General features: G+C 41.0%; 1 protein-coding gene across 7 annotated transcripts in view; it reads right to left on the bottom strand.

The window, feature by feature from the left end:
* Positions 1-24987, bottom strand: part of upf2 (UPF2 regulator of nonsense mediated mRNA decay) — a 117601-nt gene that overhangs the window by 5303 nt on the left and 87311 nt on the right. For 6 of the 7 annotated variants that reach the window (XM_059987299.1, XM_059987300.1, XM_059987303.1 and 3 more), the window contains 2 exons: positions 13653-13794; positions 11462-11582 (listed from right to left, as the gene is read on the bottom strand). In XM_059987299.1, the coding sequence (XP_059843282.1) occupies positions 11462-11582; positions 13653-13794 (263 nt within the window). Of the gene's footprint in view, positions 1-11457; positions 11583-13652; positions 13795-24987 lie in introns of those variants that run through there. The other variant, XM_059987305.1, reaches the window with a different exon arrangement.

Genomic DNA, 24987 nt, shown 5'->3' with positions numbered 1-24987 from the left:
ACCAACTCAAGCCTTGGGAAGAGGGAGGAACCCACACGGTCACAGAGAGAGGGTGCACACTTCACTCAGGCAGTGCTGGAGGTTAGAATTGAACCAAGTGTGTTAACAGCTTTGCTTTGCCGGCTGCCATGGTAGCCAAGTGAAGGGACGGGATTGACAAGAAAGCAAAAGTCACAGACTTTCTCCTCGAGGGAGTGACTCAGCAAGTCGGAATCCTCCAGATCAACACACACACAAAATGCTGGAGGAATTCAGCAGGCCAGACAGCATCTACGGAAATGAATAAACAGTCGATGTTTCAGTGTGAGAATGGAGGGAAAGGCAAAAAAGCTAGATGATAGGTTACTTCTGGTAAGATGGTGGCGTGCTCCGACAGAACAAACCAAAGGTGGTATTGTCTTTTTTTATGATTGCAATACTCTGCTAGATACTAAGAACTTAAAGTACTGCAGGTCTACCCATCAGCGAGCTGCTCATTGGTGGAGAAACTGAAGGAGCTGGACTTTACTGTGGATTGTGCTGCTGCTTGCATCAGAGTCAGTGCGTGAAGGAGGTGTGCAGTCTACTGGCGAGTGATCATCTTGGTCAGTTTTCCTGTGATCGCAAGATTCTGGCGTACGCCGTTGATAATGGAACGCTGCAAGCCTGATTCACTGGCTTACTGGTGAATGTGGGGGTAGACAGCAGGAAGGTTGCGTGGCCTTTGCTGTGGTGTAGCCTGTATGCAGCCGCCCAGGAGAGAGGTGGAGTCGGTACACTCCAGTGGAGTGCCGGAGGTGGTGCGGTGAGGCATGCGGGCTGAAGCCAGGGCTGTCTTCCTGCGTTCACTTGGCAGAAAGCTAGATGCATTGAGTTCGACTGCACACTGCTGCAACATTCAATGACTCAGGAACTTAGACTTACATTTTTTGTGTGACTGTATTTCACTGCTGTCTTACTGTATGCATGCTTTTTTTTTGCCTTGTGCTGTGTAGACTGTAAGTACTGTGCTTTAAAGCTTGGCCCCAGAGTCATGCTGTTTCATTTGATTGCATTCCTGGGTATAGAGGGTACAGAAGGAATGACAATTAAACCCGAACTTGAAGTCAGGTAAATGGGAGATGTGGGAATGAAGTAAGAAGCTGGGAGGTAATCGGTGAAAAAGATAAAGGGCTGGAAAAGAGGGAATCTGGTAGGAGAGGAGAGTGGACCATGAGAGAAAGGGAAGGAGGAGGAGGCACCAGGGGAGATGAGAGGTGGTAAGAGGCCAGAGTAGGGAACTGAAGAGGAAAGGGGAGGGGAAAAATGGGGAAACTGATGTTCATGTCATCAGATTGGAGGCTACCTGGACAGAACATGAGGGGGTGTTGCTCCTCCAACCAGAGAATGGCCTCATCATGCTTTTAAGTACAGACCATCAATATTTGTCTGAATACACATGAATATATTGCTTGTCGCCAGAACCCCGATTTAAACAAAAAGGGAAATACTCAAGTTAAACAGAGCTTGTAGAGGGATGAGCTAATGTATGAGAATCCGTTGAAAGATTCTCACATAGCCGCAGATTTGGCCAGCAGTTTGTCATTTATAGCACCCAATATACATTCTCCTCACTCTACAGTGCATCTTAAATCTTCAAATAAAAGTTTGTAGTTCAATAGCAATATTTCATTTAACATTTTTAAAAATGATAATGAACTTTTTTTTTCAATTTGGACACCCATGAATAATCCATTAATTTGTTTTCTTGCGTCTTGAACACTTGTTTGGGATGAATGACATTGTAAAGGCAAAATTAGGACTGAACACTGACCGCAAAGATTGTCTCCCCAGTATTGACCAATCTAGACCATCTCGTCCCCAAGCTAAACTTAGAATGTTGCACCATTGTCAATATTATTTTTTTTAAGCAGAAATTAAATGATCTGTAACCTTCAATTCCATCACCTGCTCCTGAAGCAAGGTCAAGCAAATGCAAAAAATTAAGTCCAAGAAAATGCAAAATAATAAAGCCTCCAGAATCATAATGGATGAGGTGAGTGGAAATGATGGCTATTACACTGAAACAGAATAAGAGTCTGTGCTGGGATCTCAAGTAATGTTCTTCCTGAAACTGAAGCTAAAATATATTGTGTGATCAAAGAATGGTTAGCACAAGAAGCATCTACACTAAGTGACCACTTTATTAGGTACATGTGTACATCATTCATTAATGCAAATATCTAATACAGAAAAGCATGTAGACATGTCAAGAGTTGTCGTTCAGACAAAACATCAGAAATGGAGAAGAAATGTGATCTCAGTGACTTTGACCATGGAATGATTGTTGGTGTCAGATGGGGCGGCTTGGGTACCTCAGAAACTGCTGACCTCCTGGGATCTTCATGCACAACAGTCTCTAGAGTTTACAAAGACGGGTGAGAAAAACAAAAAAAAATACAAATCCAGTGGGTGGAAGTACTTTGTTAATGAGAGATGTCAGAGGAAAACAACCAGACTTGTTCAAGCTGACAGGAAGGCGACAGTAACTCAACCACATGTTACAACAGTGGCGTGCTGAAAAGCACCTCTGAATGCACAACACTTGAAACCTTGAAGTAGATGGGCTACAGCGGCAGAAGACCACACCATGCTCCACTCCTCTGCCTAATAAAGTGGCCACTGAGTGTACATGTCAAAATTTTCAAATGCTACTTGGGAACACCTACATTATAGTTCATTGTGATGGCTGACATATATCGTTATTCTTTAGCTTGTTCATTGAGATTTGCACAATGATAAGATTTGCTGAGTGATTATGGGTAATATACAGCATTAATGAGACTGTGTTAACTTGTTAAAATAACTGAACTAGGTTTAGCAAAAAGCTGTGTAAAAATGATTTATTGAAGAAACATAAACCTCAGCTGACTTTAAAATAGCAGTTCACAAAATAATCATGGTTAAAGTGTGCAAATATTAAAATATAACCTTTGTAAGGAAGGGAAGAATTCCAACAAGCAGCATAGATCTAATCAAAATTTTATTTGTAACTACTGAATCTTTTACCTCATGCTTTTCACTGGATTGTTAAAGTTGGTCATTTTTACGTTTCTCATTCTGAAGCACAGACATTCTTGCCATTTTGGCACCATTTACAGCATCCAGAAAGCAAACAAAAATTATTGTCTTTGCAAAATTTACTACAATAGACTAGCTAGATTCCCATTTTATCACACAGATCAGATGCAACTCAAAAAAGTATTCAATTTAAGAAAAAAATGATGGCATTGGAATCCATCATGAGTTTTTTTTTCAAAAATTGGACATTTTGCAAGCTTTTCTTTTTAATTTTAAACACATTAAACTTAGCCCTGCTTCTACATATTTCCAAATGTATTAAGATCTGAGCAGCAACTTGATACATGCACAATTTGAAGAGAAACTACACAAAGTCCATTTCAGCAGCCAATACAAGCCAACCTTTTAATCTAGTTAGGTTTAAACAGGAACATGAAAAAAACAAATTCTACACCATTTTATAATAGCAGCTTCCTTCTATTATACTAACCAGTGAATGCGACAGAAAAATAGTGCAAAAGGAGTTAAATAAATACAGACATTGTCTGCATGATTGTATTCACTTACTTAACTCTTTAGCATTTCCGAAGTTACAAAGATTTACATTTTCAGCACACAGCAAGAAACTGCTTTCAGATGCTGACCAAGAATAGATTTACTTATCAGGCAGAGCTTAAAAATAAAGTGAAATTAAACAGGACTAAGTGAAGACTTTTCCATGGAAGATAGGTAAGGGTGGTGGGAAATAATATCTCTAGCTTTTATTATAATCTAAATCCATAAAAAGAGGTATTATGAAATTTCAAACCAGATACACAGCAACTTGTATTGTCTAGTATTTCTAGAATCAAACCACCGAAGTGCTAATACATGCATCGGTTTAGATTGGAAGTTGATTAAAATACTGTAAACTTCAGGGTAAGGCTTTATACTATAGTCAGAGTCTGATGCAAGACAACACAATCTCTGCCTGTGCCAGCATTCACTCATTGCATGAAAAAAATTAATCTACCCCAGAATAATTTTAATGAACTAATGAAAATGATTGGAGACAATATTCTTCATTAAAAACGTGTCAAAGTATTTTATTACATGAACTGCACTGAATAGGAAGGGTTTGGATTTAGGAACGTTTCTAATATAGAGTAAATATATTTATAAATTAAATCCCAAATCTCTAGGTGGGCATTTAGAATGGGAAATCACCTTTCAACTCATGACTGCTTAATTTTAGAACCTAGATGGTTGTCATTTTTAAGGGGGAAATATGAAATAATTTAATCTAACTGAAACAGCTCGTGTGAACCAAATTTAATCCATAATCTGAATTAAGGTTGAAAGGACACTTTTAAAATGGCAATAAATAAAATGCCATAGATTAAAAATACAGCAAAGTCAATTGATAGATCAGGTTGCACAGGTCTGAGTTGAGATAATTTGACTGAACTTATATAACAGTAACCACCAAATCCTGAAACAGTTTGGGAAAGATTAGAATCCCACCAACCTCACAATTAAAACATAAATAGAAACCACAGGACATACACAGTACATCCACCAGTTAATGGCAAGGGAAGGCTCTAATTAATGGTTCAGATATGAACCTATGATAACACTATTTCTACACAGTAAGCTTGTTTAATTATGACAGCAAATCTTCTGGACATGGTCTCCTTGACGTGAAGATGCAGTCAAAAAATATTCTTGTCATCCAACCGCTGATGGTTTAGGAATTATGCTTTGGGTTTAATGATTTGGAACCTGGCTCACTCAAGGGGGTTCATAGTGCAAGTAGTTAGCATGGGCAAATGTGGGGTCCAGAGTGTGGACCAACTTGGTGGCCCGAGATGGGGTTGGGGTTCAAAATGCAAGACCAGCGAGATTCTGTATTTTAAACACACAGGAGATTCTGCAGTTGTTGGAAATCTTGAGCAACACACAAAACACTGGAGGAAATTATCAGGTCAGACAGCATTGATGAAAGAGTATAAACAGTCAAAGTTTTGGGTCAAGACCTTTCATCAGGATTGGAAACGAAGGGGAAAGAAGCAAGAATTAAGAATGTGGGGGATGGGAGATGTACAAGTTGGCAGGTGACAGGTGAAATCAGGTGAGGGAGTGGGGTTGAAGTGAGAAGCTGGAATTTGGTAGGAGAGGACAGTAGACTGTGGTAGAACGGGAAAGAGGAGAGGCACCAGAGGGAGGTGATGATAGGTGAGAAGAGAAGGGAACCAAAACAGGAATGAAAAAGAAAGAGGGGGAGGGAGAAGTTATTTTAAGTTAGAGACATTGATGTTCATGCCATCAAGTTGGAAGAGACTGGTTGTGTATTTCTCCACTTCATTTTACCTCAGTAAGTTTATTGTCCAATTTATTATGACCGTTATGAAGCATGTTAGTGTACGGGTAGTAATAAGATTAACAGCCAACACTGTGGGAAATCTGTTAGTCTGCCACTAGCAAAGTCTCAAGAACATGTGAGCTATAGGGGGCTTATCTCGCCACTTAAGCTCATTTAAATTCTGCGATACGTGACTGGTGTATGCTGCCTGGATGGAGAACTGATCTCATTACAACTGAAAATTCTGAGAAGGGTTTACAGGGTAAATTCTGAGAAAGCGTTGCTTCTGGATGGAGAAGTTAGTACTGGGAGAAGCAATCTTAGGATAAGTAAGCTATTTACAACTCTCATACCATGGCATCATAAAACTACGAGGAAATAAATGGGAGTACAAGTTAGTCAGCCTCACCAAGCTTCACTCTCATTCAAGAGTTTGCACTTAATGCTGTGTATCAAACCCACTTTTCTGTCAGATCCTCATAGCCTTCGATCCCATAGCATCTAAAAATTTATCAATGTTAGAATTCTAACCAGAGGTTCATGAAGACAAAGTCCTGGAAGTCACAAGAGACTGCAGGTGCTGGAATCTGGAGTGACATACAAAGTACTGGAGGAACTCAGTGGGTCAGGCAGTATCTGTGAAGGGAAATGGGCAGTCGATGCTTTGGGTTGAGACCCTCATTTGGACTGAAACACTCCATTTTCTTCATAGATGTTGCCTGACCTAGAACACAGAACAGTAGCGGTAAGAAGCACTAATTTATGAAACAGGTGCTGCATTTGACTAGTTCAGTCTTTAAAGGACAAAGAACAGTATAGTACAGGCTATTTAATGTTGTGCTGAGCCTTTAAACTAGTCCAAGATCAATCCAACCTCTCATTCCTACATAGCCCACCATTATTCTTTCATTCATGTGCCCCAGAGTCTCTTAAATATCCCAAATGTCCTGCTGAGTTCTTCCTCAACAAATCTTAAATCCCTTTTCTCTGTTACATGATGTCTCTATTCAGAATATTTCTAACACTCCCTCTTAAAATAAAACATTCTTCTGCATCTCCCACTTCACAATGTATTCTACTTCAAATTCTTGAATTCCAGCATTATTCTCTTTTTAAACCAGCATTCCGGAGTAGATTGTCATAAAAACTTCACTCATTTCATCAACTTAAGTACTTCAAGTTGCTTTAGTGTTACTTCCCATTGAATTTTATTTTAGTAGATATTTGGGGGAATCATAGCTAAAATAAAATTTTAGCTACAATCCCTCTAATATGTACTTAATTTCACAATTCTCTTACAAAAGATCTTAAACATACATGTACAGGTACACAATGCTGGAGGAACTCAGCAGGTCTGGCAGCATCTACGGAAAGGTATAAACAGCTGATATTTCAGGCAAGGACCCTTCATCAGGACTGGAAAGGACGGGAGAACAAGCCACAATAAGAAGGTGGAGAGAGTGGAAGGAGCCCAACCTGGAAGGTGAGACCAGGTGGGTGGGGAGGCGGGGGGGTGAAGATAGAAGCTGGGAGATGACAGGCAGAAGGGTAAAGGGCTGAAGAAGGAATCTAATAGGAGGGGAGACTACATGCTGATTCTCTTAAAAGAAATTGTGGATTGGAGGAAAGCACCGGCGGTATGTCGGAGGCAGTTATTGCGTTACAGAGTGGTAGGTGTGTGGAACACAATGCTAGGGATGGTAGTAGAGGCAGATTAATTAGAGACATTTAAGAATCTTGTAGATAGGAACATAGATGAAAGAAAAATGGAGAACTGTGTAGCAGAGAAGGTTCAGATTTATCTTATTGTAGGTTAAAAGGTTTGGCTAAATGGTATGTACTGTATAGTAATATTGTACGCTCTTAAAAGACTGAACTAGTCAAATGCAATTCAAATTTCATAAATCAATACTTCTTACACATACTGACTAAATGAACCCAAGATTAAGTGACTGCGTAGGCAGTTGCAAAATAAGGTATTTTTAAATTTTTATTTTTATTTAGAGATACAGCATGGTAAATGGCACTTCAATCCAAATGCCTGTTCTGCCCAATTGCTTGCAGGTGACCAGTTAACCTACTGATGGGCAGTGTTATCGGGATTGGTAGAAAAGTCTCTGTGGATGTACAAACTGCAAGAACATATATATAGCGAGGGATGGAGAGGCTTATGAATGTAGTAATGCACATAACTGAAATACCGCAGGAAAAAGGAAGCTTCATATCCCAAGGACACAGCCAAGAAGACGAGAGTGTCTTTGGGGTCCTGAGATTTCGCAGCCCGGTGGACGGGCTGATTCTAAGCTGGTGCCACCAACTTAAGTGTTGCAGGAGAAAATGGAACACCAGGGACAGTGGATCAGCTGTCGGAGGTTCTGTACTCAGTGAATCGTGCTCTCTCTCTCTCTCCCCCTCTTGTTGCTGGGGAGAGATTGTTGCCGAAAAAGCAGCATGCCAGACATTGAACACTGTAAATCAGCTCATTGTGAAAGGAGACATCTCTTTGTCCCCTTTCAGAGAGAGTGCCTCTGGCATGTCGAGTTGTCCGGTGAACAATTAGCTTTTATTGTACTGCAGTTCAGTTTTTATTGAGGGCTTTGGTAATGCATGTTTGGTTGGTGTTGTTGCTTTTTGCAGAAGTGGGTGGGGGTGTGGAGGGTCATTGCATTGTTGCTGCTTGTGTGTGGGAGGGGGAGTAGGGGCTTCGGGGTTCTAACATTTTAACTGTAACTGGGACGCTCTTCTGTTTTCGTGGATGTCTGCAAAGAACAAGAATTTCAGGATGTATATGGTATACATTTCTCTGATATTAATTGGAACTATTGAACTTCATTCTCACATTTTAAGAAAAACAGATTACTATGATGATGTCTTTACACGTGACATGGGCTTAGCTTCTTTTAAGAACGGAAAGCATTTGCTTTGAAATTTTAAAGTTTTTAAGTTGTTCACTTGTGTTGCTCTGCATTATGAAAGTACTGAACTATTTTCACACCTGAAGTAACTTAACATAACTCTTGTAACTGTGTTTAGTCTGGAATGTAATTCCAAATTATGACTTTGAAAAATTTTATGAAACATGAATAGTAAAACACTGCCTGCTCAAACCAGGAGGGGAGGCGGGATTTGGTCTGAAAAGAGTGTAGGAGTGCTAGGCAGGTCAAATACTTAAGTTTCTTGTTTATGACAGTGACATTTAATCTCAAAAGCAAGAAATCTGCAGAATTTCACCACAGAATACAGAATTTTGCATTTTTTTCTATTTACTAAAAGTCCTGGTGGCAATTAAATTACTGATCTATTAGGAAAATGGGCTGGGGAGACAGCTGTCCTACATGTGGCATTTAATTTTTTTTTACAATTTTCATCTTGTTTTGTACCACAGAAGTTTTTCCTAATTAAGCAAAGAGCAACTAATACACAAAGTCTTATCCTTTCCCTATTCTTCAAAAATTAAAAGTGAAGCATTTTCTATGGTCCAATACGTTGGCATAATACTTCTCCCATAATGTCCATACTATCATGCCATTAGCTGAAACTCAATCTAAAAATGGGCCTCAACACAATGAAATTTAAAACAGCTAATAAAAATACACAATTTTAATTTTTGAACGACATTTGAATTGATTTTAATGCGATGTTCAAGTGCTTGCATTTGTTTAAAAACTAGATTCTGCATTCTGCACTAATCTCATGAACAGAAATCTTTGTCGTGAAATGACTTTTACCCTCCTGATATAAGCAACTACAAGTTTGTATTGTTTCATCAGCTTCTAGGGCACTTTGCAGATCCTTAAACAGATACACTCATGCCACACACAAAATGCTGGAGGAACTCAGTGGGTCAGGCAGCATCAATGGAGGGAAATGGTAGTTAACATTTTGGCTTGAGATCCTTCATCTGGAATACTCATACCAGGAGCTGGTCAGGCTGCACATTATTCCTTTAACACTGCAGTGATAATTTGAAAGCCTCCGTAACCCTTCTATGATATATTGCAAACTTAGGCCAAAAGATTTGGTAAATAACTCTCTCTGTGGGCTGGTTGCAGAAAAGAATGGTGCAGTCACTTTCTAATACCCATCATCTTGTTCAGACTACCAGCTCTATCTTACAAACCACACTGATAAAGAGTATTTTACCCGAGATGTTAACTGTTTCTCTTTCCACAGAAATGACTGCCTTATTCTGGCATCTCCTGTTTTGATTTCAGATTTCCAGCATCTGCATTCTTCCTTTTATTTTAAACTTCACACATCACAATATTTGTTATCAAAATACATCTCTTTGTGCCAGAAGTATTGTCCCTCACGTTGGGAGTCTTATTCCCAATGCCCAACACTCTCCAGTATTTGGCCAAACTTTCCTTTATGAAGTAAATACATAGCTGACAGCCTCCTGGAACTTTGCCCAGTTCACATTGCGTTAGGCCCTGAAAACAGACATTATTGTTGTTGACTTTGTAAAATGCCTGGCATATCATAAGCTCAGTCATGGGCACTAGCCTCCCCACCATCGAATATCTTCAAAATGGCGATGCCTTAAAAAAGGTGGCATACATTAAGGACCCCCATCACCCAGAACATGCCCTCGGCTCATTACTACTGAGAGAGAAGAGGTACAGGAGTATGGAGACACCCACTCAACGTTTTAGGGACAGCTTCTTTCTCTTTGCCATCAGTTTTCTGAATGGGAAATGAAGTACCAATGAGCACTACCTATTTTTGCTCTCTTATTGCACTACGTATTTAATGTAATTTTTAAAAAATCTGTATTATTGTAATTTATATATTTTATGTATCGCACTGTACTACTGTCACAAAACATAAAATTTCACGACATGTCATTGATAATAAACCTGATTCTGATTCATAGTTCACATTTTTGCCTATCATGTTCTTTAACCTCCAAGCCTTTGCTACGATTTGTCAGTATTTGTTTTTGTTACTTTCTTTCATAATTATGCTTTCCTAGACAGAAACAAAAAGGAATAACTCCTTCATTTTGGCTTGCTTTCCAGCATTCTGTTTCTGAAGCAACCTTAGGGATTAACAAGGTCAGCAACTCCCTGTGGACCTGGCGAATCAAGTTCCCAACTCCGTCAATCACTTTGTCCCAGCGGCCCTATTTGGCCACAAGAACACAGACATGACGACACTCCAGAGGAGCACTCTGATGAGCACACTCATCTTGGAGCAGACTTGGAAAACAGAACCCTCAACTTAGCCACGTCATATGATTCTTGATGGTTAAATAATACAAAAGAATTGCCTACTTTACGTGTCTTAACTGCAATCTCCTCTGCATTTTGATAGAGATAATATTATAATAATGATCTAATTCATCAGCAATTTAAATTACTATCTTCAGTGATGAAATAAGATTTAAAATCTAAAATAAGTGAAGCTGATTTATAACAGAGTGATTCACAATTATAATTTGACAAATCTAGTTCCATATTCACTGCTGTTAGTGTAAATAGATGAGAGAGAATTTTGCCTTCAACGAGAAGAATATGTGGAGTTTTAGATAGTTTATATACACACAATTAGTGACCTGAGTTACAATTATCAGGGATTAATTGGCCTTTACAGTAATCAGACTGAACAGGTCAACACTCCTTTAGACAACTTTGCTTCTACTTTTAAGAAAGGGATCCTTTATTGAGCTGTGTACGATGAAAGTATGCAGAATATCATGCTCTATAACCTGCTGGTGCAAATATATCCAACGAAGCAAAACTTGCCCTAGGTAAAAATGCCCCAAAGCTGTAGACACAAACCAATGATTTGCCAAAAGGCAGAGGTATTTGTATGATAAAGTAAAAGCCTGGTCAACAAAGTGGGTTTCAAGAAGGATCTTAAAGCTGCCACAAAACAACAAAGTTCACATCATACACAGTAGTGCTGATAAATTTGTTTCTGATTCTAAAGGGAGAGGGGGATTTGGGATTGGGGAAGAAACTCTGGAGTGCAATGCCTGGCTGTCTGAAGGCATGGCAGCCATTAATGGAGTGAATGGACACAGAGGTGCACAGATGCCAGAGTTGAAGAGTTCTCGGAGGGTTGCAAAACCCTTACCTCCCCCCAGTCTTGAAGATCAGATCAGCATTCGGTGCTCCTTTGGGATGCTGGTATCGAGGCCGCCGCTCCCGATTGGTGTTTGCAGGGGCCGGTCGTTGTGCCAGGGACTGCAACATCTCTGCAACAATAGTTTAACATAACTGGATGACAAGCTACATAATTAATATTTTAAAGACAGAGATTCTGAAGATGCTGGAAATCTTGAACAACACAAGTGTTGGAGGAACTCAGCAGGTCAGCCAGCATCTATGTTGAATATACAGTTCTGGCTGAAACCCTTCAAAATTAAATCAGAATCAGTATCTTAATTTCTTTAACTTCAAACACCACATTCTCAAAATCACATTTCTGTTTTTATTTCAATATTTACTTGTGGTCAATGCTTTAATACATTACTTTTTAGTTAATTTTTTATTCCCTCTTCAGTTCTTGTGAGACGGAGGCGGAGTGAAGTTAAGATGGCGCTAAACGGCAACTTCTTTGCTTGCATCTTAGGAAACAGCTCTATTTCCATCTTTAATAGCTTTATTTTTCACTTTCAGGGTACTTTTGAAGACCCTGACCTGGAGTTACACACTGTTTTCGGTTCTTTGCAGGAATGGGTCCTGTTCTCAGGGTTTCAGGGACAGGCTGATGTTCGGCATGCCATGGGGTAAGCCTGAGAGGCGGCCTAGTGTTTGGAAGCCTAAGATCTCGGGGCTCTGAAGATGGGCAGATCGAGGGTCGGTGTCCCGGCAGGAGACTCGTGTGTCGTCGGGAAGGCCGGAAAATCTTTCGCTGTGGGGCCCGGACCCAAGACCTTTGCGATCTTCTGGCACAGAGCTTGTAAAAAGTGACAAAACGTACTTTTTAACATTGTAAACCAGCAGGTTATTGTTATGTCTCTCACTTGCTATGAAAACGGGGGACACTTGCCTCTACCTTATTCCAGAGAGAGAGAACCTGTGGGTTGCTGAATCCCGGATGAATTGCAATAGTCTTTAAGGGTAACTGTAAGGTGTGTGTTTTAGCTATCACTTAGCTCACGCTTGTGCTCAGTAGCAGGTGTGCTTTTTGCTTTGCTGGGGGGGGGGGGGAGTACTTTGGGGTTCTCGTGTTTAACTGTCTTTCATTCTTTGGGCCACTTCTCTGTTTAGGTGGATGTTTTGTGAAGAAAAAGCATTTCAGGATGCATATTGGATACATTTCTCTGACATTAAATTGGACCTTTGAACATGTATCACCAGGTGGAAGGACAGGTTCAACCCCATTGTTATCAAACTTTCAAACAGACTTGTATGATAAAGATGAATGCTAACTCTCTTGTAATTTATTTGTCTAACCTGCACTGCATTTTCTCTAACTGTTGGACTCTATTCTGCATATTTTTTATCCCTTTTGAATGAACTCAATGTACATATGTATGAAATCACCTGTCTAGATGGCATGCAAATAAAAGGCTTTTACTTTATCTCAATAATCAACTAATTTCCAATCATTTCATGTGTGTTAGGTCTGGTATCAAACTTGATTTAGCTTCTTGATATGGTAGTCACCAGCTTTTGGTAGGTACCACTTGCATCATTCCATGCGAAGCTCTCACACCGCACAGCTTTTCTCTAATGGAAAAAACCGGATGAACTCTCCATAAATTGAGAAAGCTTCACCCATTTAACCAGTACTAAAACTGACAAGGTCAACCCTCATCCCATTAACTTGTACTTTCTAATGATGAGGGAAGTCATTATTTGGCCTACTGAGTCTATGCTAAAGATCAAGATTAAGATTTAAAGATTAGCTTTATTTGTCACATACACATTGAAAAATATAGTGAATTGCATTGCTTGAGCCAACGACAACAGTCTGACGATGTGCCGGGGGCAGCCCGCAATTGAATTGCTGCCACACTTCGGAATAGAGATGAAGAGGAATTTCTTTAGACAGAGGGTGAGGAATCTGTGGAATTCATTGCCACAGATAGCCATGGAAGCTACCTCACTGGCTGTATTCAAAGCAGAAGTTGACAAGTTCTTGATTAGTAAGGAAATCAAGTTCTGAAGAGAAGGCAGGAGAACAGGGTTGAGAGGGCTGATAAATAAGTCAGGATAAAATAACAGAGAAGACTCAATGGGCCGAATGGCCTTTTCCAGCTCTTATGAGTTATGGTCTTACTGCAATTACTGCATAATTTGGTTCTCCTATTGCTTACCCTGGTAGTCTTCCTGTTCCTGACGCTCATTAATATCAAGGGTCAACTTCTTCATGCGCATTCGTTCCTCCTGCTCTGCCTGCTGCTGACTCCAGTGATTGGCAGCAAGTTGCGAATTCATCGGCACATTCAGTATCTTAAACTACATGAAAAGAAAGCAAATCATGAGAAGTACATCTGGTGCTGTTAATGAGGTAACAAAGCTTTAGATCATTTAAAAATAATTTAACATATTCTCGAAGAGTGAAATGAACCAGCTCCTGACGTCCTTCAAATAATCGTTTTTAGATGATTGAAGGCAGAATAGGGTTGAGAGGAATAACAAACCTGCCTAGATGGAATTATTGGAGCAGACTTGATGGGCTAAAAATTCTGCTCTCATGTCTTATGGTCTAATTTGCTTTGTTCTCTGCCAGGGTTTTCAAAATAAATTCAAATAAATCTATTTCCCTTAAGGCCTCAGAACAAAGCAATAAAAATATCCACATTTAATAATTAGTCAACTTAAAAAAAAGCAACAGAGCTGGCCAGCAAGCAACAGAGAGAGGTTTACATTGGTGGACCAGTTGAGTTACAGAAAGCCATGGGAGGCTGCCATTGAAAAATTGACACGGCTCAGTGCAATGTTTAATTAATTTTATTAGGCTGTGTGGGAACTGATGAAGAGTCAAAGTGTTTTGTGATGTACAAATATCTAACCTAAATTCTCCCTGCAGAATTCCATTTAATTGAATGCATCACCCACAAAAAGCTGGAGGAATTCAGAAGCTTCAGGCAGTATCTGTGGAGTGTATAAAAGAGTTGAGATTTCAGGCCGAGATCCTTCATCAGGACTGGAAAGGAAGGGGTAAGAAGCCAGTGTAAAAGGTGGGGGAAGAGGAAGGAACACAAGCTCGCAGGTGATAAGCCAGGTGGGTGGGAAAGGGGAGGCTATAGAAGAAAAAAACCTCCTAGAGGAGGAGAGTGGACCACGGGACAGATGATTTCCAGAAAACTATGAGAATGTAGCATATTATCCTTGAAATAAGCCAATTGTCAATCTCCTCTTGTCAACCAATTGTATTTGGCTAGCAGGAAAATTCAAAAATTATCACAAATGTAGGATGTAAATGTCTGGTCAGATCTAATGCAGTGGCTTGACTAATACACACGATTTAGACACTTAGCAGCATACACTCAGCTCAAATAAGGAAGCCTGTCTTCCCATTAGAGTGAGTGGCAGTTTAGCCAACAATGATCTTCTTTCATAACAAATTAATGGGATACCTCCAACAAAGACAGTTTAAAAATTAATGAATTTCCAGTACTATGATCTGACCATTGTTTATAATGAAGGTTGTTATACCTGTATTACAGAGAGAAGTGTACATTTGGAACAGAAGCTTTATATGGTATGGGTAGGTGAAAGTTCACATCTGTGATAATGACATCTTTCAAGTCACTGATTATAAATGGCACAGGAAAAGCATGAAAACTTCTGTATTTGTTCATTGGTGTGAGCATTGACTTCCATCTCTGCATTAGCTGTTTGTGATTTTGTCAACAGAATAGTTTCCCAAACAGATTGATGCACCTTGAACTAGATCAAGCGCCGCTTCACAGAACAGACATCCAGAGCAAACCAAACTCAGCTGTTTTTTTTCTTGTTTTTCCTGATGGTCATGTGGTTTCATAAAATAAAATAACTTTTCAGACTGGTGTAAAGTCACAACCCAATGTATCCATGATCAGAATAAAGGCTCTCTCTGCAGCAGGTCTTAGTAGTGGGGAAACAAACATCGTGAAAGCTGTAACACTTGGAAAAGATAAAGATAAGCTTTATTTATCACATAAAGATTCAAGATACATGATTATTCAATGTCATTTTCTATACATGTGTAAAGGAGCGGAGTGACAATGGCACTAAACGGCGACTCCTTTGCTTGCATCTTTGGAAACAGCTTTGGGGTAACTCCGCGTGTGTCTTCACTGTTGCTTTGCTAACGCTTGAATGCTTGGTGGTGGGTGTCGATGTTTTTTGCTGGGGGGGGATTGTTGCTCACTGCCGCTTACGCGCTGGAGGGAGGGGAGAGCTGGGAAAGGCGTTGGGGTTCTAACATTTAACTGTCATCCATTCTTTGGGGGCACTCCTCTGCTTTTGTGGATGGTTGCGAAGAAAAAGCATTTCAGAATGTATATTGTATACACTTCTGACATTAAATGTAGCTTTGAAACCTTTGAGTATTGTTATCCTGGATCTGATGCAGCATAAAAAAAGATAGAAAAAATAATAAATATAAATGGATAATTTCTAGGTATATAGCCATCTTATGTCCATAAAGTGACGCAGGGCATAAAAGTGCCTGTACATAACGGACAGGAAATGATAAAGTAGTGGTAATTAGGGGTGGTGAAGGGGTGCGTTAGTGGGTGGAGGTCTTAGGGAAAATAACTACTTTTGATTTTGGTGGTCCTGGTAGGATGCTATGTATCCTGATGGGAGTGGGACAAACAGTTCATAAGCAGCATGGCTGGGATCCTTCGTGATGTTATTGGCCATTTTCTGGCATCTTTCCGGATACAAGTCCTTGATGGTGGGTAGGCTGGTGTCAGTGATGCATTGGGCAGCTTTGACAACTCATCCTAGAGGCCTCCTATCCACCACAGTATGGTTTGCATACCAAGCTGGTCAGGATTCTCCATGCTGTGCATCCATAGAATGACATGAGTATGGATGTGTAAAGTCCAGCTCTCTTCAGACTCCTCAGAAAGTAGAGGCATTTGTGAGCTTTCCTGATTGTGTAGGATGTGTTCTGGGACCATGAGAAGTTGTGTGTGATGTGCAGTTCCTGGAGATTGAAGCTAATTGCAGTTTCCACTGCTGTGCCACCATTGTAAATTGGGAGAGGTGTGAGTGGTGCAAGTCCCCCTAAAGTCTATGGCCATCTCCTTTGTCTTGTTGACCAGAAGTTATCTGCCCAGCACCAGGCCTCAACCTCTTCTACATCCTCTCTGTAGGCAGTCTCATTATTGTTGGTAATGAGCCTACCCCTTATCAGTGAACATGACAAAGAGATTAAAGCCATAAAACATAGGAGCAGAGTTAGGCCATTCAGCCCATCGAGTCTGCTCCACCATTTCATCATGCCATCTCAATCATATTCTCCTGCCTTCTCCCAATAAATTTTCACACCCTGACTTATCAAGATCCTATCAACCTCCACCTTAAATACAGCCAATGAACTGGCCTCCAGTTACTCGTGGCAACAAATTCCACAGATTCATCACCCTCTAGCTAAAGAAATTCCTCCTCTTCTCTATCCCCTCTACTTATCTGCAGATCCTTTCAATACAACGTGTAGCCTTGAACATAAAACTCTCAACTATAATCTTGTTTCAGCCACAACTCAATGATGCCCACAACATCATACCTCCCAATCTTTAACTGCACAACAAGATAATCTTATTCCATATATTGCATGCATTCAAGTATAACAACTTCAGTCCTGTATCCATCACCCTTTCTGATTTTGTCCCCCTTTTACTGCAACTGATCCCACGGACTCCAATTTTACCCGATCGCACTACACATGGCCTCTACCTGTAAACCAGCAATCCTACCCTCAGGTCCTATCACTCTGCTTCACATTCCCCTGCCAAATTAGTTAAACCCTCCCCAAACAGCTCTAGAAAACTTGCTCGCAAGCATATTCATCACCTTTGGGTTCAGATGTAACCTGTCCCTTTTGCACAGGTCATACTTCCCCAGAAGAGATCCCAATGATCCAGAAAACTGAAACCCTGCCCCTGTGCCAGTTTCTCAGCTATGCAATCATCTGTCAAATCATCCTAATCTTATTCTACTCTCACTGGCACAGGGAGCAATCTAGAGATCCTGCTTTTCTACCTAGCTCCCTGAATTCTCTCTTCAGGATCTCCTCACCTTTCCTACCTACAGTTGCAAGGAAAAGTTTGCGAACCCTTTGCAATTACCTGGACTACATTACTTACTCTTAAAATGTAGGCTGATGTTCATCCAAGTCACAGTAATAGACAACCAATCTGCCTAAACTAACACACAAACAATTGTACTTTTCATGTCTTTATTAAACACATTGTTTAAACATTCACAGTCTAAGTTCAAAAAGTATGTTAACCTCCGGTATCGTGCCTTCTACAAACGCTATTTGGAGTCACGTGCTCCAATCAATGAGATGAGATTGGACGTGTGGGTTGTAGAGGTGCCCTGCCCTATAAAAAAGACATACCAAGTCATGTTACTGAACGAGCCTGCTCTTCTCAAGATAGATCAGTTTATGTGCATCATGCCTCGATCAAAACAACTTTCAGAGGACCTTAGAAGAATTATAGAGATGCTGAAGCTGGAAAAGGCTACAAAAGCATTTCTAAAGACCTGAGTGTTCATCAGTCCACAGTAAGAGAAATTGTCTGCAAATGGAGGAAATTCAGTACTGTTGCTACTCTCCCAAGGAGTGGGCGGCCTGCAAAGATCACATCAAAAGCACAATGTGCAATGCTGAAGGAGGTGAAAAAATCCCATCATTAACAAAACAACTGCAGAAATCATCAGAACTTGCAAACATCTCTGTTCATGTGTCCACCTTAAAAAAAACACTGAACAAGAATGATGCTCATGGAAGGATACCATAGAGGAAACCACTGCTCTCCAAAAAAAACAAAATTGCTGCACATTTCCAGTTTGCAAAAGACCCCCTGGATGTTCCACATCGCTTCTGGGACAATGTTCTGTGGACAGATGAGACAAAAGTTGAACCTTTTGGCAGAAATGAATGTCAGTATGATTGGAGGAAAAAGGGCACTGCATACTAACACCAAAACCTCATCCCTCGTGAAGCATGGTGGAAGGAGCATCATGGTTTGGGGTTATCATGACATATGCCGGTGATAATAACCCTGATTCTGATCCTGCTTTTCTGCCTCAAAACCTGGACAGCTTACAATCGTTGCGGAAACAATGAACTCAAAATTGTATCAAGACATCTTACAGAAGAATGTCAGAGTAGTGGTCCATCATCTGAAGCTTAATAGAAGTTGCATGATGCAACACGAAAATGATCCGAAACACAAGAGTAAATCAACTACAGAGAGGTTTAAAAAGAAGAAAATTCATGTTTTGAAATGGCCAAGTCAGACTCCAGACATCAATCCAATTGAGATGCTGTGGCACGGCCTGAAGGGGGCTGTTTATGCAAGGTATCCCAGAAATACTGATGAATTGAAACAGTTTTATATGGAGGCATCATCTAAAATTCCTCCTTGTCATTGTGCAAGTCTGATCAGCAGCTACAGGAAACGTTTGGTTGTGGTTATTGTGGCTAAAGGAGGTTCTACCAGTTATTAAATACAAGGGTTCACGTACTTTTTCTAGCCTACACTGTGAATGATTAAACAATGTGTTCAATAAAGACATGAAAGGTACAATTGTTTGTTATTAGTTTAGACAGATTGTGTTTGTCTAAAAATGTCAAGATCAGACCACAGTTTATGAGTAATTAATGCAGAAAGCCAGGTAATTGCAAAGGCTTCACAAACTTTTTCTTGCAACTGTATTTCACTGGTGCCAATACATAAGATTTCTGGCTGCTCATCCTCTCCCTTTAGAATGTTATACACCCCTGACCCTGGCAGCTGGGAGTCAACATACCACCTGGATGTCTCTATCGCATCCACAAAATCTTGTGTCTAATCCTCTAAACTGGAATCTCCAATCACTATGCAGTCCTCTTCTTTCCCCCTTCCCTTCTGAGCCACAGTGTCAAAGACTCAGTTGCTGTGGTTCCCCCTCATCCCTGGTAGGTCATTCCCTTCAACAGCATTCAAAACTGTATACTTATTATTCAGGGGAATGGCCATGGGGTTATTCTGTACTGGCTGCCCACTTCCCATACTTCGGACAGCCACACGTTTATCTGTCTCCTGCAACGTAGGGGTATCTACCGCTCTGTAGCTCCTATCTATCACCTTCTTAGTGTCCCGTGTAAGTCACTGAGCTACAGCTCCAGTTCCTTAACACATTGCCTGAGAAGATGCATGTCGTTGCACTTGGTGCAGATGTGGCTATCTGTACACCTGCTTGTTACTGCAAATAACTACACATTACTACAGCGGTGTGTAGAAAGGCATCTCTGAACACACAACACATGGGATGATTAGGCTAAAGGTCTCCCAGAATTTCAAAATCTCACACAAAGAGCACAAAACAGCTGCTGGAGCTACTGTTATTGCTCTAACTAAGCACAAACAGATGAAGAATAAAGCGGTTCACTAGATATTTACCTCATCCAAGTCTAATAAGCAAAGCCTCTCCACTCTAACTCTGGTCCACTCACACAATGGTTATTCCACTTGCCCCGGCCCCATTTTTATTTGCCCTTGCTAATGAATCGTGACCATGCCACAGAAAAAGAAATTATATCCTACAAAAGCTCTCTTTTTAAATCTCTTGTTCCCTGACCTGCGTGAGGCCCCCTCTGCCAATTCAACTGCAACTGTGCCACTGATTGCTTGGGTGTTTGGCCATTCAGCCACATGTGAGCAGAGTGTAAGCAACGGGCTCAGCACACAGCCAGTTGGGGGGTTGGCATCTGAGTTGAGGATGATGGGAAGGGAAGATCAGTTGTACATCCTGACCATCTGAGGTCTGCTCGTTAGGAAGTCTGACACCCAGTTGCACAGTGGTGTATTTACACCAACGAGTAAGTGTTTGTTCCCCAAGATCTGTGGGACAATAGTACTGAACACCAAACTGAACTCAAGAAACAGCATTCTGACACATGTCCTTGCTTTTGAAGTGTGTCATGGCCAGGTGCACGACTTGCAATGACATCTATACACTCAAGATTAAGTACACTTAGTGAAAACTTTGTGAGGTATGCCTGCTTGTTTCTGCAGATAACTATGCATTACTACAGTGGTGGGCAGAAGAACATCTCTCAATGCACAACACGTTGGCTCTTGAAGTGATGGGCTACAGCAGCAGAAGATCACACTGGGTTCCAATCCTGTACCTAACAAAATGGCCAGTGAGTATACACAGTGAGACTAGTTTGCCTCAACAACCAACACATGCTGGGGACAGCCTACAAGTGCTGCCATGCTTTCGACACCAATATACCTTCTAATCCTAACTGTACCTCTTTGGAATGTGGGGGGAAACTGGAGCACCCAGAAGAAATCCACATAGCCTTGGGAGAACATACAAACCTCTTCCAAAAAGTGGTGGGAACAGAACCCTGATGGCTGGTGCTGTGACACTACCATGTTAAATCCTCAAAAGAAAGCGTCCTCAAAGAAAATAAATATTTTCCTTTCAGAAATACATCCAAAATCTTTCCTCGCTTTTCAATGTGGATGGAATACCCATTTTTTTTAAAATGTGGTTTATTACATTCAGATCAGATTCAGATTTACTTATCATGTTAATGGAAATATACAGTGAAATATTTCATTTGCTTTAATAACCAAAACAATCAAAGTATGTGCTGCGGGCAGCCCACAAGTGTCACCACACATTCTGGCACCAACAAAGCATGTCCACGATGTTTAAAATAAGGCAGCCAACTAGCTCTCCAACAATACAAGTTCCCAAAATAACTCAAAAGTTGAAGCTTATTTTAATAAACCTCTCTCAGTAGTAATGCCAGATCACCTTGTCTTCTATAGGGACAAGGGATTCCACAGCAACTGGCTGCAGAGATATTAGTAGATATACACACACACACACACACACAAAATCTCTTTCTGAATTGCTGCTATTCAACATACACATTTGTAAAATTATAGATAAATAGATTATTTGGCTCATATTCAAAGGGGAAAAACAAAATCAGGTTTGTAATAAAGCAAAAGCAATCTGTCTCTTTCTCCACCCCCTTTTACCAAGGTTGAGTTCATTCACATACCTTAGGTAACTGTGTATTGCATGAATAGTGAGATTAAGAATTAGCAGCTTAGTTATTAACGTTTGAAATGTCTGATCTACACAGAGTAGATGCACTGTATGATCAATCTTCTTTACTTCATAGATTTTATTAGAGACAGCAAGTTAACTTATGACCTGCCAGTTTGTACTCCCCCCACCCCCACCTTATTCTGGCTTCAGCCCCTTTCCTTTCTAGTCCTGATGAAGGGTCTTGGCCCGAAATTTTGATTCTTCATTTCCCTCCAGAGACGCTGCCTGACGTTTTGAGTTCTTCCAGCATTTTGGATGACCATAAGACATAGGAGCAGAATTACACCATGCAATCTTTCCAGTCTGCTCTGTCATTCCATCATGGCCAATTTATAATCCCTTCCAACCTCATTCTCCTGACACATGTACTAGTCAAGAACCTATCAACCTCTGCATTAAATATACCCAACTGTATTGAAGATGCTATCTTCTAGATGAGATCAGAAACTAAAACTCCCAAGCTTGCTGGAGTAGATGATGATCTGTGAGACTGCTAAAAGAGAGGAGGGGAGATTTTCTCCACGGACTCCAAATGTCCTTGAACTAACACCAATAAAGGATAATTTGGTTAGACATTCAAGTTGCAACATTTCCATGATGGCCACATTCAGACATAAATAAGGGCACTTCAAATGGTAACACATTGCTGTTTGAACCTTGCTAAGCTGCTGTATGAATGCCAATTATCCTTTCTAAACATTGTATTGCGAACAGGAACCCGTGAGCTATTCCAAGAAGATAAACACAGCTGACATAGTGTTACCTTTCGGCATGTTTAACAACTTTTCTCTGGTTTGAAATTCATGCTTAACTACAAGGCAAACAAGGCTGCCAAAGACTGAAAACAATAGGTGAAGGGTCACTACACCCAGTCAAAAAAATCATTTTGTTTTTTCTCCAGCATTTTCTGCATCTTGTTCATGATCTCCAGCAACTGCAGATTCTCATGTTTATGATTTGCTGCTGCACTGCCAAGTCTCTTAGAAGTATGCAGATAGTGAAGTTGAAAATTTTCTCTTCAATTCGAGTTCAGTGAGCCCTTCTCTCACTGCTCCTCCTCTGTGATCTCTGCTGCTCTCAGACTCTTCAAGCATGTGCTCACCTGTATTCATACTTAGCCCTTTACCTCTTTCACCTACCCCTCCCAGCTTTTTATTCACCCCCCCCCCCAACTCCACACCCTCCTCTCGCCTGGTCTCACCTATCACCTGCCAGCTTGCAACCTCTCATCTCACCTTCTTACTCTGGCTTCTGCATCCTTCCTCTCCAGTGCTGGTGAAGGGGATCGGCCTCAAACATCAATAATATTTATTCTCCTTCATAGATGCTGCCCAACCTGCTGAGTTCTTCCAATATTTTGTGTTGTGTTACTCAGTATGTCCAGCATCTATAGAATCACTTCTCTTTATAATTATCCTCAAGTTCACTGTTTCCATCGAAGGGGTCAGTGTGGACATGGGGGAGGATTACAAACACCTGGGGATACGAATGGACAATAAACTGGACTGGTCAAAGAACACTGAGGCTACAAGAAGGGTCAGCGCCGTCTCTACTTCCTGAGGAGACTGAGGTCCTTTAACATCTGCCGGACGATGCTGAGGATGTTCTACGAGGCTGTGGTGGCCAGTGCCATCATGTTTGCTGTTGTGTGCTGGGGCAGCAGGCTGACGGTAGCAGACACTAACAGAATCAACAAACTCATTCGTAAGGCCAGTGATGTTGTGGGGGTGGAACTGGACTCTCTGACGGTGGTGTCTGAAAAGAGGATGCTGTCCAAGTTGCATGCCATCTTGGACAATGACTCCCATCCACTCCATAATGTACTGGTTAGGCACAGGAGTACATTCAGCCAGAGACTCATTCTACCGAGATGTAACACTGAGCGTCATAGGACGTCATTCCTAACTGTGGCCATCAAACTTTACATCTGCTCCCTCGGAGTGTCAGACACCCTGAGCCAATAGGCTGGTCCCAGACTTATTTCCACTTGGTATGATTAACTTATTAATTAATTATTTATGGTTTTATATCACTATACTTCTTCACTATTCTTGGTTGGTGCAGCTGTAATGAAACCCAATTTCCCTCGGGATCAATAAAGTATGTCTGTCTGTCACAGGTACGCATACACAGGGAACAAATGCCATGCCAATTAACTTTCAGCAACAGCAGAGCACATGACAAGCATCCGGTGCAGTGACTCTGATCTGCAAACACCAGTCTGATTAACAGGCTTTGCAAAGATTGCGAAAACAAAATATACAACAAACTAATGTGTTAAAGTACAGGAAGAAGCAAGACTCATTAGGTGAAACTACTGGAGCATTGCCATAAACTTTTGCATCACAGGTTGAACACCTCTGCACTTTACAAAGACAAATGGCAATGCACTGAGTAGTGGCAGTGTGCAATCACTCAAGTTGACTATGATGCTCTTTTAAGTGGCTGTCTATTGGTGGATCTTCAGGTGGCTCACTACTTGTTAACCATGACAGGACTAAATCCAGGATGGCAGGATGGATTGCTTTTAATGGAGAATTCCTATGCATGACCTGTTTAATGTGAGGAGGCTGGTGTATGGGCAGCCACCTCACTGTCTCTGAACAGATCAGACTCCGGGTTCAGCGGCATGGAGTGCAAAACAACTGGGGACCCTTCAGTGCTGTTGTGATGTGTCATCATTTTTTGCCAGCTCCAATGTTGGGGTCTGTGTTGGATTACTCTTCGACTGGAACCTTCCCTTGACCTTAGTGCCATGGGTGACCCTACCAGGAGCTAAACGTCAGATGGCCAAACTTCATACAGCATCGCTCTCGGGATCTCAGGAACTCAAAAGCCTCTTCACCACAAGCCAATGATCTTCGGAGAAGTTTACTGAGTAACCTCATTCGTGAGCCCACTTTTGCGTAATGAACTGAAGCAGTCTGACAACGTTTTAGGTACTTTAGCAGTTGGGTCCAGTTCACTACAAATGGATTTCAGATTAATCTCATTAACCTAAAGTACATTGAAAACAGTAAAGAACAGAAAAAGAAAAAATGCTATTTTACATTAAGACATGCTCTGTGCAGTGAGAAGGATAAACAATGCAAATAAAGATATTTGACGGAAGGATTATCTAATCATCTCCTCTCTGGTTAGCTATGTAATTATTACTATATTCACCTTCCACAAGTAACAGCTGAGTGTCGGGGGGGGGGGGGGGTGCCCAAAAGTGAGTGCTGCCCTAGAAAGGAAACGACAAGCCCCTTCACCAAAGGTGCTACTCCTCCCTGGGCACCCCATGCACCAATCTCATCTGTTGCTCAAGTAGCTGTTCGCATGCAACAGTGGCCATACCCCGGTATATTAATTCGGCAGGCA

Source organism: Hypanus sabinus, chromosome 13 (genome assembly GCF_030144855.1).
Source record: "Hypanus sabinus isolate sHypSab1 chromosome 13, sHypSab1.hap1, whole genome shotgun sequence".
Lineage (NCBI taxonomy): Eukaryota > Metazoa > Chordata > Chondrichthyes > Myliobatiformes > Dasyatidae > Hypanus > Hypanus sabinus.
This window is presented reverse-complemented; position numbering and strand designations above follow the sequence as displayed.